The sequence below is a fragment of the Canis lupus genome, chromosome X (genome assembly GCF_003254725.2).
Source record: "Canis lupus dingo isolate Sandy chromosome X, ASM325472v2, whole genome shotgun sequence".
NCBI lineage: Eukaryota > Metazoa > Chordata > Mammalia > Carnivora > Canidae > Canis > Canis lupus.
Window position 1 is genome coordinate 54,882,260 of NC_064281.1, and position 12,545 is coordinate 54,894,804.

The 12,545-nt window shown below is 34.1% G+C and overlaps 1 protein-coding gene across 6 annotated transcripts in view; it reads right to left on the reverse strand.

The window, feature by feature from the left end:
- The window catches only part of TEX11 (testis expressed 11), a 311,535-nt gene that overhangs the window by 23,575 nt on the left and 275,415 nt on the right, over positions 1-12,545 (reverse strand). For all 6 annotated transcript variants that reach the window (XM_025466112.3, XM_025466113.3, XM_049107547.1 and 3 more), the window contains 3 exons: positions 5,470-5,619; positions 3,773-3,881; positions 2,747-2,867 (listed from right to left, as the gene is read on the reverse strand). In XM_025466112.3, coding sequence (XP_025321897.1) covers positions 2,747-2,867; positions 3,773-3,881; positions 5,470-5,619 — 380 coding nt within the window. The remainder of the gene's footprint in view (positions 1-2,746; positions 2,868-3,772; positions 3,882-5,469; positions 5,620-12,545) is intronic.

Below are 12,545 nucleotides of genomic sequence, written 5' to 3' on the forward strand. Positions count from 1 at the left end.
AACCAGGGAGATGAAACAGTAATAGATAGAATAAAAGTGGCAAAAAAATACTCAGAGTAGTTTAGGCCTTATATAGAGACTATGGAAATAGATCAATTTGGATTTACAGTACAATTTAATTTTAGTTTGTATTAGTTACTATGGCGAACACATCTGAAGGTCCAGATGAGGCTCATGGCTTAGAAATAGAATTTTCTCTTCTTCCCAAAAGAAAGTAATATATATATATATATATCTCCAAAATGTCCAATGCTAATGTTTTTTTAAAACTTAAGGGCAGCCCGGGTGGCTCAGCGGTTTAGCGCCACCTTCAGCCCAGGGCGTGATGCTGGAGACCTGGGATCGAGTCCCATGTCGGGTTCCCTGCATGAAGCCTGCTTCTCTCTCTGCCTGTGTCTCTGCCTCTCTCTTTCTGTGTCTCTCTCATGAATAAATAAATAAAAAATAAAATAAAATAAAATAAAATTCACACAGGTCATAATTACATAGCTCGGGGAGAATTTTGAGAGGTTTTGAAGTTGATGCTGGTTTGTACCAGGTTGTTACCCTTTTATACTGTTCCACCATCTGCTATGGTTTGTACATATTTTTATATGAAGAGGCAACTGAGCCCAAAGCAGAGTCAGGATCCTCAGTTCTTAACATCAACTCAAATAATGACTTTAATATGACCTTAAGGAAGCAATTTAACTTTAACATTTTATAGCTTCTTTATAATAACAATACCACTTTACATGTGTATGAGCTGTGAAGTTTACAATACATATTATTATTTTAATTGATCTTTAAAACCTCATTGTGAGAGTCAGAGTAAGTATTATTTCCTACAACTGAGAAAACCGAAATCAAACAGCACAGGAGGGATATTCATATGGAAAATCAAACAAATAAGAGATCCTTACCTTACACCATAAACAAAACAATTAAAAATGGCTCATAAACATATATGTTAGAGATAAATGTATAAAAACTTCTACAAGAAAATACAGGAGAAAATCTTTCAAAATTTGAGATACGTAAAGATTTCTTATCATGACCAAAACATGAACCATAAAAGAAAAAAGTGATAAATTAGATTTCATCAAAACTTAGAACTTTTTCTTTTTAAATGATATCATTAAGAAAATGAAAAGACAAGCCAAAGATTGTGAGAAAATATTTACAAATTGTATATTTGATAAAGGATTTGTACTTAGAATACATAAGTAACGCTTACAACTCAACAAGAACTCAATTTTTTAAATGGGAAAATAATTGAATAGACATTTTTCCAAAGAAGGCATACAAATGGTCAATGAACACATAAAAAATTATCAACACCATTAGCCATCAAGGAAATGCAAATAAAAACCACAATGAGCTACCACTGTGTACCCATTAGAATGGCTATCATGAAAAAGATGGACAATAGTCAGTGTTGATGAGGATGTGGAGAAATTAGAACCCCCATACACTGCTGGTAGGAATGTAAAATAATGCAACCACTTTGGGAAACAGATTGTAGCTCCTCAAAAAGTTAAACATAAAGTTACCATATGACCCAGAAATTCATGCATGCAAGAGAACTGAAAATACAGGTCCCACAAAGACTTGTATACAAATGTCATAGCAGTATTATTCATAATAGCTAAAAAGTGGAACCAACTCAAATGTCTACCAACTAGTGAGTGGATAAAGAAAATGTGATATATCCATTAAGTATATGGATACCATTAATATGGTTATAACCTATTTATTCAGCAATAGGAAGGTTTAAAATACTGATACATACTACATGGATAAGCCTCAAAAATATTATGCTAAATTGAAAGAAGCCAGGCATAAGAGGTCACAAGATACATGGTTTCATTCATATGAAGTGTCCAGAAAAAGAAAATCTACAGAGATAGAAAGCAGATCAGTGGTTGCCTGGGCCTTAAGGTGGGAAACAGGGATTGACTGCAAATAGGTGAGAGGAAACTTTGGGGGTAATGGAAATATTCTAAAACTGGATCGTGGTGACAGTTGCATTAACTCTATAAACTTAACACAATCACCAAATGGTATACATACAAAGGCTGCATTTCATGGTATGTATATTACACCTCAATAAAGCTATTTTAAAAAATCACTGAATAAACCTGTGCTGAAAAGAAAAAAAATCAACAGAAGAGGGACAAAAATTGGTCCTCAGTGTTCCTTCTATTACCTGTCTCAGAGAAATGGAAGGAATAACAATAAGCTTTTTCAAAGGGGGTGGGTGTACCTGGGTGGCCTCAGTAGTTGAGCATCTGCTTTTGGCTCAAGTCATGATCCCAGGGTCTGGGATTGAGTCCCACATCAGGCTCCCCACAGGGAGCCAGCCTGCTTCTCCCTCTGCCTGTGTCTCTGCCTCTCTCTCTGTCTGTCTCTCATGAATAAATAAATAAAATCTTTAAGAAAAAGGTTTTTCAAAGGGTTAATATCACAGGAGAAGTAACAATTCCACCAGGTTTTGAAAACACAAAGTAATCTAAAATGCCAGGTGGTACTGCTATTCTCACTTAATAATCCATAGTATAAAAAAATCCATAGTATACTTGTATCAGAAATTTTCTACTTTTAACTATTTACATTTTATAAACCCAGGGAAATTTTAGTGTGTAAGTATATTGTAATGTGAATTTATCTACCCTAAAAGTCATATTAGAAAGCATTATTCTATGTAATTTCTAACACAGAAGACAATTCTTTAAAATTAGCTGATAGCTTAATATCACTGACTTACGGTGTGGCTAATAAGGCTCAGAGCATCTTCGAAATAACCCCAAACTTCTTCCAGGGGACAGAGTTCTGTACTTGGCACCCCATCTGGCACTAACAGGTTAATCAAGTTGTGCATACATTTGCTGAAATAAAAATGAGAAAACTCATCCCATAAGGAAATAAATCATTGGCTTCATAGCTAAGTAAAATCTGGACCTCATCCCAGACTACGAGCTTCAAAACACTTCTGTTCTTCTCTCCTTTTTATCTGGCCTCCAACCTCAGAAGACAGATTTTTGAAGCTATAAAAGAGGCTGACCAATCCTTTTTATTATGCCTATGGTCATCTTTCACCTTTTTTTAGTTTCCTGCACTAAGGAGTTGTAGCTGTTTATTGTATTTTATGAGTTGGTTCAATCCATAGGCATTTTAAAGCATCTCATTACACCCTCAGATGGGCAAGGGAATTTGGGATTTAAACTGGGAATAATTCCAGGAGAACTGTCTCTCATGTCTCAGAAAAGAAAGACTGTAATAAAGTTTTCCATAGAAAAATCACATATCATTTTCCCCATGTCTAGGCATAGAAAACATAAAATCTCTAATAAATAACATTTTGTATTATGATGTATGGCACTTATTGATCCTTAAAGAAAAGTGCTTAGAAAAAAACACCTGGGGCAAATATTGCAAAATGTTAACATTTGTTAAATCTGGGTGGTGAATACATTGGTGTTTGTTGTATTAATCTCTGAAAGATACTTAGTAATTTTATCATATACATAGTCTCACACAAAGAAACAGCTTTGCTCCTTTCTCTTTTGGGAAATCCAGACTCCTTCACATAGCTAATTAATTCTTGGTCTATAATACAACTCTAAATATGGAGCGGTTTTTAAGGGCTTTTGAGTTCAGGAGTTATAGGCATGCCCCTGATCATCTTTTAAGTTGGACTAGTTGAATACGACTGATAATTTATGGAGCATTGACTATAGCTCTTTTAGCTATCAAAAAGCCTAAGATTCAATGTTAAGTTACATTTACTAACCTGTATTTCAAAACATCAATTGATTCTTTCTTTTTATAGAGCAATAAAGCCTCTTTCAAGGCCTTCAGAGCAATGGAAGGATAGTGTGCAGGCATTTCCACTGCTAATGCTATAGGAAGGAAAGAAAAAAGGCTATGAGCACCATAATCTCATCTATCAGTTTTCTCTTTTTTAAAGGATTTTATTTATTTATTTATGAGAGACATAGAGAGAGAGAAAGAGAGAGAGGCAGAGACACAGGCAGAGGGAGAAGCAGACTCCATGCAGGGAGCCCCATGCGGGACTCAATTCCGGGTCCCCGGGATCATGCCCTGGGCTGAAGGTGGCGCCACACCGCTGAGCCACCTGGGCTGCCCCTATCAGTTTTCATCTCAGGCTACAACTTGCTCTTTTTAATAAAACTGGCCTGGAACAGATTAACACAAACCAATCAACAGACAAAAAAACCCCTAAAAATGTATTTTAATGGAATGATGAATCCATGGTAGCTTTTGGACATAGTTTATAGATTCTGGGCACAGTAACATGGTAGGGTCACCAGGGTCATCTTCTCTTCCACAGACATCAATAGACAGCCTACTGTTTCTGTGACCCTGAACATGGCCATATATGTAAAGCAATAATCTTATGAACCAGAGTCAAGGAAGGGCACATAAAGATGGAAACAAAAAGTAGATCAGTAAAAGGACAATAATCAAAAACAGATTTATACTGCAATATATTCTTTTGGTCTGATGCTAAAAACAGGAAACACTTGACATGAGAGTGAGTTTCAGAGATAACAAGCCCTAGAACTTCCAAATACATTTACCAGACCTCTGTAATTGAAGATCCATTATATAAGAAGTGGTCACCATCACATGTCCATAAAGGATAGACCACCTGCTCATTGTCTCCAGGAATTTTGTCTTGCAAGATAAGGAAAGGCAAATGTGACCTTTGTGCACTTGGGGGCTATGTAATAACTTTATTAACCACATACAGGCTCCAAAGGAGGGTAAGAGTTTGGGAAAAAAAGGGAAAATAATTAGGCCATTTCCTGCAGCATATCTCTATAAGGTTCTGGGACCCCAAATACTACTTACTTATAGCCAAATCAGAAATTTGAGAGTGGCAATTATGTTAAAAGTATTACTAGTATTTTATACACTTTATTTTTAAGATTTTACTTTTAAGTAGTCTCTATACCCAACGTGGGGCTCAAACCTATGACCCCAAGATCAAGAGTCACATGTTCTATTGACTGAGCCAGCCAGGTGCCCTCTTTGTACACTTTAATAAGTTGCTAAGATTGCATCACCTTTGATTAGTGAAGCAGTTGACTATCATTTCTGTCTAGCTGAATAAAACTAACTTTCTAAAATTCAAGCTCCCCCTATTGTGTAGTTACATAATTCAATTCCACACCTAGCATAGGCACTTATTATGGATAATGCACTTTACTCGGGTTTCTAAGTACCACATATACAAGCAATTATTTTTCATGACCCAAGGAGCATCTCATATAAAGAAAAAGATAAATGCATTAGTGATTATAATACACGACAGTTCAAGAATGCCATTAGAGAGGGAGAAACAAAGTGCTATAAGGAAGCATTTCCTACCTGAAGTTAAAGAATAAAGAACAGAGAGAAGAACAAAAAGTAGTACAATCTAAATGGATAACAATCTTCCAAAAACATAAATATAGCACTTACATGCAATTGTTTCAAATGTTTTACTTTCTAAATGAGGCAGTTCCCATACTGATTCCAGGAAGCTGTCAAGTAATGGATCATTCATTTTGGCTTTAACTTCAAACTCATACAGCAGAAGCAATGTCTCACATGGATCACTTGAGAAGTCCCCTAAGGAGGCAAAAATGCAATATTATCCCTAATTACATTTTATTATTCTATTCTAATCTCTCTTCTGAGGAGATTTTTCTGTTGAGGAAAATTAATTCTATTTATAATCTGAAGGTTGTCCTAGCTTCTGTATACAGAATTTTTACATTTTTAAATCTATAAACTCATCAACACTTTGTGCACCCTATAATGCATTCAGTAGCACTGCCTACATTTCCTGAAAGTATTGCCATGTTGTTCCAAAATAGCCTGAAAAAGTCCTGTTACTATCTAATCCGAATCCAATGTTTATCTGCCTCACTTTAATAACTGAGTTAGCCAAAAAATACAGTACTGTATAAACTAACTTTGGTTTTATTTTAAGCAAAGTAAAAGAGAGTTTCCAAATTGTTTCATTTAGTCAGTCAACAATATTTCTCGGGTATCACCATGGGCAGAAACTTGTATCAGATGGCATATACCACACAGTATGAGATGGTTTTCATGCATCCTTGTTAGACTGAACTTTTTTTAAAAAAAGTTTTGAGGTATAGTACATATAAAATAAATTGAATAAAGCATGTTAATCTCAAACAAGAAGCTTGTTGAATTTTTATATATATTTAAACCATGACCACTACCCAGATCATGATACAGAATACTTCCAACAACTTGTGCTCCCTTCCAAGTCAATATTACCTTAGCAGAGTTAACAACTATTTTGATTTCTTTCACTATTGATTATTATTGCCCATTCTTGAATGTCGTTGCTAGTATACAGAAATATAATTGATTTTTTTATAATTGATTTTTGAATATTTGGCCTTGTTTTCTGTAACTTACTAAACTAATTTATTAATTACAATAACTTTTTTTGTAGATTCTTTGGGATTTTCTTTTTTTTTAAAACAACTTTATTTTTATTTATTTATGATAGGCACACAGTGAGAGAGAGAGGCAGAGACATAGGCAGAGGGAGAAGCAGGCTCCATGCACCGGGAGCCTGACGTGGGATTCGATCCCGGGTCTCCAGGATCGCGCCCTGGGCCAAAGGCAGGCGCTAAACCGCTGCGCCACCCAGGGATCCCTTTGTGGGATTTTCTATGTAGACAATCATGTCATCTGCAAATAGAGGTGGTTTTATTTCTTCTTTTTCACTTTTTTTTCCATTCTCTTGCTTATCTTATTGCACTGGCTAGGACTTCTAAGATGATGTTGAACAGGAGTGAGAGTAGACATTATTGACTTGTTCCTGCTCTTAGAGAGAAAGCACTCAGTCTTTCATCATTAAATATGATATTAACTGTAGTTTTATTTTTGTAGATACCCTTTATCAGGTTGAGAAACTTCCCTACTATTCTTAGTTTGCTCAGATTTTCTTTTTAAATCATAAATGGATGTTCAATCTGTTCATTTAATCTATTGATATGGTAAATTAATTGAGTTTACAATGTTGAACCTAGGATAAACCTCACTTGGTTATGGTCTATTATCTTTTTTTTTTTAAGATTTTATTTATTCACGAGACACGGAGAGGGGGGCAGGGCAGAGACACAGGCAGAGGGCGGAGAAGCAGGCTTCATGAAGGGAGCCTGATGTGGGACTCAATCCCAGAACTCCAGGATCATGCCTTGAACCAAAGGCAGATACTCAACCACCCAGCCACCCAGGCATGGTCTATAATCCTTTTTAAATTTTACTAAATTCAACTTGCTAATATCTTGTTGAGGATTTCTGCAGCTATTTTCATGAGGAATATTGGTCCATACTTTTCTCATATTTTGTCTGGTATTGGTATCAGGGTAAAAATGATCTCATACAATGAGCTGAGAAGTATGCCCTCTTCTTTCTGGAAGGGTCTGTATAAAATTGATATTATGTCTTTAAATGCTCAGTAGAATTCCCTACTGGAGTTTTCTTTGTTACAGGATTTAAAACTACAAATTCAATGGGTATATAGGACTATTCAGATTATCTATTTCTTCTTGAAGGAGCTTTGTTTAGTTTGTGACTTTCAAGGAATTTGTCCATTTCAACTAAACTGTCAAAGTCATAGGCATGAAGCTTGTTCCGAATAATTCTCTATCATCTTTTTAAATGTCTGCAGGATTTGTAGTGATGTCTCTATTTTCATTTTTTAAAAAGATTTCATTTATTTTAGAGAGAGAGAGAAAGAGCACAAGCAGTGTGCAGGGGAGGTCATGGGAGAGGGAGATACAGACTCTCCTTGAGCAGGGAGCCTGATGCAGAACTTGATCCTAGGACGTTGGGATCATGACCTGTGCCAAAGGCAGATGTTTAACTGGCTGAGCCACCCAGGTACCCTGTATTTTCATCTGTGATACTGTTAATTTGTGTCTTTTGTCTGTCTGGGTAGAGGTTTCTCAATTGTACTTATCTTCTCAAAACAACAACAATAACAATATAGTTTTCGATTTCATTGATTTTATCTATTATTTTCTGGTTTTAACTTATTTTTATTTTTAAGACTTATTTTTAAGTAACCTCTATACCCAATGTGAGGTTCAAACTCACATCCTAAGATCAGTTGCACCTCTGAGCAATTGAGCCAGCCAGGCACCTCTGTTTTAAATTTTATTGATTTCTGCTCTTATTTCTTTGTTCTAGTTGATTGGGTTTTAATTTGCTATTTTTTCTAGCTTCTTTTCTTGAGGGAGAAGCAGGCTCCATGCAGAGAGCCCGATGTGGGACTCGATCCTGGAACCCTGGGATTATGCCCTGAGCTGAAGGCAGACGCTCAACCACTGAGCCACCCAGGCATCCCTTTTTTCTAGTTTCTTAAGGTGAAGGCTTAGATTATTTGAGAATTTCTTTTTCTAATTCAATAAATTTTTGTCTGAACACTGCTTTAGCTGTATTCTCTAAATTTTTATATGTGTATTTTCATTTTCATTCCAATCAAACTATCCTGATTTCCTTTTGTGACTTGCTCTTGGACCCATTAGATTATTGAAAAGTTTAATTTCCAAACAGTTGGAAATTTTACAGATGGCTCTCTATTATAGTTTTATAATTTAATTCCATTACGGTCAGAGAAAGTACTTTGTATGATTTTAATACTTTTGCATTTTTTGAAGTTTATTTTATGGTTCAGAATATGGCCAATGGTGATGAATGCTCTTGTGTGCATTTGAAAAAAGAAATAAGTATTCTGCTATTATAGGGTAGAGCATTCTATTAATGTCAATTAGGTCAAGATGGTTGATAGTGTTGTTCATGTCTTCTACATCCTTACTGATTATCTGTTAACCTATTCTATTGATTCCTGAGGAATGAGTATTGAAATTTCCAGCTGTGGTTATGGATTTTCCTATTCCACCTTTCATTTCTATCAGTTTTTGCTTCATGTATTTTAAAGCTCTTTTGTTAGGTACATTACATATTTAGGATAGTTATGTTGTCATGTTTAATTGATCACTTTTTCACTGTCTCTCTTTATCCTGAGTAATATTCCTTGTTCTAAGCTGTCTTTGCTAGATATTAATAAAGCCATTCCAGCTTTCTTTTTATTAGCATTTGTATAGTGTATCTTTTTCAATTCCTCTTATTTTTAACCTGCATGTCTTCATATTTAAGTGGTTTTTTATTTTTATTTTTTATTTTTTTTTTAGACAGTATGTAGTTGGGTCTTTTTTTTTTTTTTTTTTTTGGTCTTGATTTTTTAACTCAATCTGACACTTTTCATCTTTTAATTGGTATGTTTAGACCAGGGGTGAGCAAACTACAATCTGTGGGCTGGCTAAATAAAACTAAATAAATAAAGTTTTGTTTGAACACAATCATGTCCTTTGTTTAAAGATGGTCCATGTATTCCTGTGACAATGGCAGAGTTGAGTAGTAGTGTCCAAGACATGCTAGCCTATAATATTCACTATTGGAACTTTAAGAAAAGTACCCTAACCTCTGATTTAGACCATTTATATTTAAGGTGATTATTGGTAGTTGAGTGTTCATTATCAATAGTTGATGTTCTTAAACTTCAAAAAAATGAATTATACTTAAAACAACTAGACAGAAGATCAATAAGGAAATTAAAAAAAATGAAAACACTGTAAGCCAACTAGATCTAACAGATATCTATAAGAACACTCTCCCAAAAAGCTGCAGAATATATGTTCTTCTCAAGTTCACAGAGACTATTCTCTAGGATAGACATATGCTAGGTAATAAAACAAACTTCAATAAATTTCAAAGTATAAAATAATGCACAGTATGTTCCGTGACCATAATATGATGAAATTACAAGTTAATAACAGAAAAAAATTGGGGAAATGCATAAATATATGAAAAATAATAAACACACCCTTAAACAACCAATGGGTCAGAAAAATAAATCAAATGAGAAATCAGAAAATACTTTGAAATGAATAAAAATGAAGACACAATACACCAAAACAAATGGGATGCAGCTAAAGTAGCACCTAGAGGAAAATTTATATCTATAAGCACTTACATTAAGAAAGAAGAAATATCTCAAATCAATAATTTAAACTTCTACCTTAGTTAAGACCAAAATAACCCAAACGAGTGGAAGGTAGAGAATAATAAAGATTGGGGTGGAAATGAATAAATTAGAGAATAGGAAAACATTGGAAAAAATTAATGAGATCAGAAGCTGGTTCTTTGAAAAGATCAGTAGAAGTGAAAAAGGAGATATTACTACCAACCTTAGAGAAATGAAAAAGATACAAAGGACTGCTATGACCAACTGTATGCTAATAAATTAGATAACCTGTATAAAATGGACAATTTCCTAGAAAGAAAAACTACTGAAATGGATTTTACAAAGAAACAGACAATCTAAACAGACTTATAATGAATAAAGTAGTTTAAATAGTTTTAGAAACTATAAAAAAAGAAAATCCCAGGCCTAAACAGCTTCACCAACGGACTGTACCAGACATTTAAAGAATTAATACTAATCCTCCCAAATTCTTTTAAAAATAGAAGCGGATGGGGTACCTGGGTAGCTCACTTGGTTGAGCTTCCAACTCTTGATTTTGGCTAAGGTTGTGATCTCAGGGTCATGGGATTGAGATCTGTATCTGGCTCCATGCTTAGCATGAAGCCTGCTTGAGCTTCTCTCCCTCTGCCCTTCCCCCACTTGAGCACACACACTCTCTCTCTAAAATAAATAAATCAATCTTTAAAATAATAGAAGGGGATGGAACACTTCCTAACTAATTCTATGATGCCAGTAATACTGTGATACCAAAAACCAAAGATGTCACAAATAAGGAAAATAATAAGCAAATATCTCTTAGGAATATAAACTAAAAAATTCCCAACAAAATACTAGTAAACTGAATTCAGCAACACAGGAAAGACTTATACAATATGAACAAGTGGAATTTATTCCAGAAATGCAAGGTTGCTTTTACAAGTGAAAATCAATTAATGCAATATACCACATCAATAAGAAACAAAAATTATATGATGTTCTCCACAGAGGCAGGAAGGCATTTGACAAAATCCAATATCCTTTCATGATAAAAACAATTAAGTAGAATAGAACTTCATCAGTCTGATAAAGGGCATATCTAAAAAATCCACACCTAAAAACACACTTACTAGGGAAAGACTGGATTCTTTCTAAGATATAGAACAAGAAAAGGATTCTCACTTTCACCACTGCTATTCAACATTGTACTGGAAGTTCTAGTCAAAGAAATTAGGTGAGATAAAGAAATAAAAGACATCAAGACTGGAAAAGAAACAGTGAAACTATCTCTATTTGTACAGGATGTGATCTTGTAAATAAGATTCCTAGGGAATTCAGGAAAATACCATTAGAACTAATAAACAAGCTTAAGCTCAGTATAAAAAATCAATTCTAGTTCTATAAAATAGCAATAAGCAAACTGAAAATAAAATTAAGTTAAAATTATACATTTACAATAGCATCAGAATCAATGAAATACTTAGGAATAAATTAAAAGGTGTGCAGGACTTGTACAATGAAAATTATAAAACATTACTGAAAGAAATTAAAGATGTAAATAAATGGAAAAATATTCCATGTTCATAGATTAAAAGACTTAACTTTGTTAAGATGACAATACTCCCTCAAATGATCTACAGATTCAACACAATCCCTATCAGAATCCCAGCTGGCTTTTTTTCTTTCTTCAGAAATTGTCAGGCTGATCCTAAAATTCATACGGAAACTCAAGGAACCCAAAATAACAAAAATGGCTTTGAAAAAGAACAAATTTGGAGGACCAACACTTCCTAATTTCAAACCTTACTATAAAGCAATGATAATTAAAACAGTGTGGTACTGGCATAAGTACAGACATACATATCAATGCGATAGAATTTACAATTCAGAAATAAAACCATGTGTGTAAGATCAACTAATTTTCCACAAGGAGGCAAAGATCATCCAATGTGGAAAGAATATTTTTTTAAAAATGGTTCTGAAACAATTGGATAGCCACATGGAAAAAAATGAAGTCAGACTCTTACCTCATACCACATACAAAAATTCACTCAAAATGGATCAAAGACCTAAATGTAAGAGCTAAAAGTATAAAACTTTTCAGAAGAAAAGAAAGGAATAAACATTCATGACTCTGAATTTGGCAGTTGATTCTTACATATGATAACAAAGGCATGGGGAACAAAAGAAAAATAAATTGTACTTCATCAAAGTTTAAAAAAAAATGTGTGCTTCAAAAGACACTATCAAGAAAGGGAAAAGACAACCCACAGAATGAGAGAAAATATTTTCAAGTCACAAATCTGATCAGGGACTTGTATCTAAAATATGTAAAGGATTTATGACTTAGTAATAAAAAGACAATCCAATTTAAATTGGGGAAACAGTCTGAATACACAATATACACAAATGACCAATAAATATATGAAAACATGCTCAACATCATTAGTTATCTGGAAAATCATTCATCAGAAAAATCAAAACC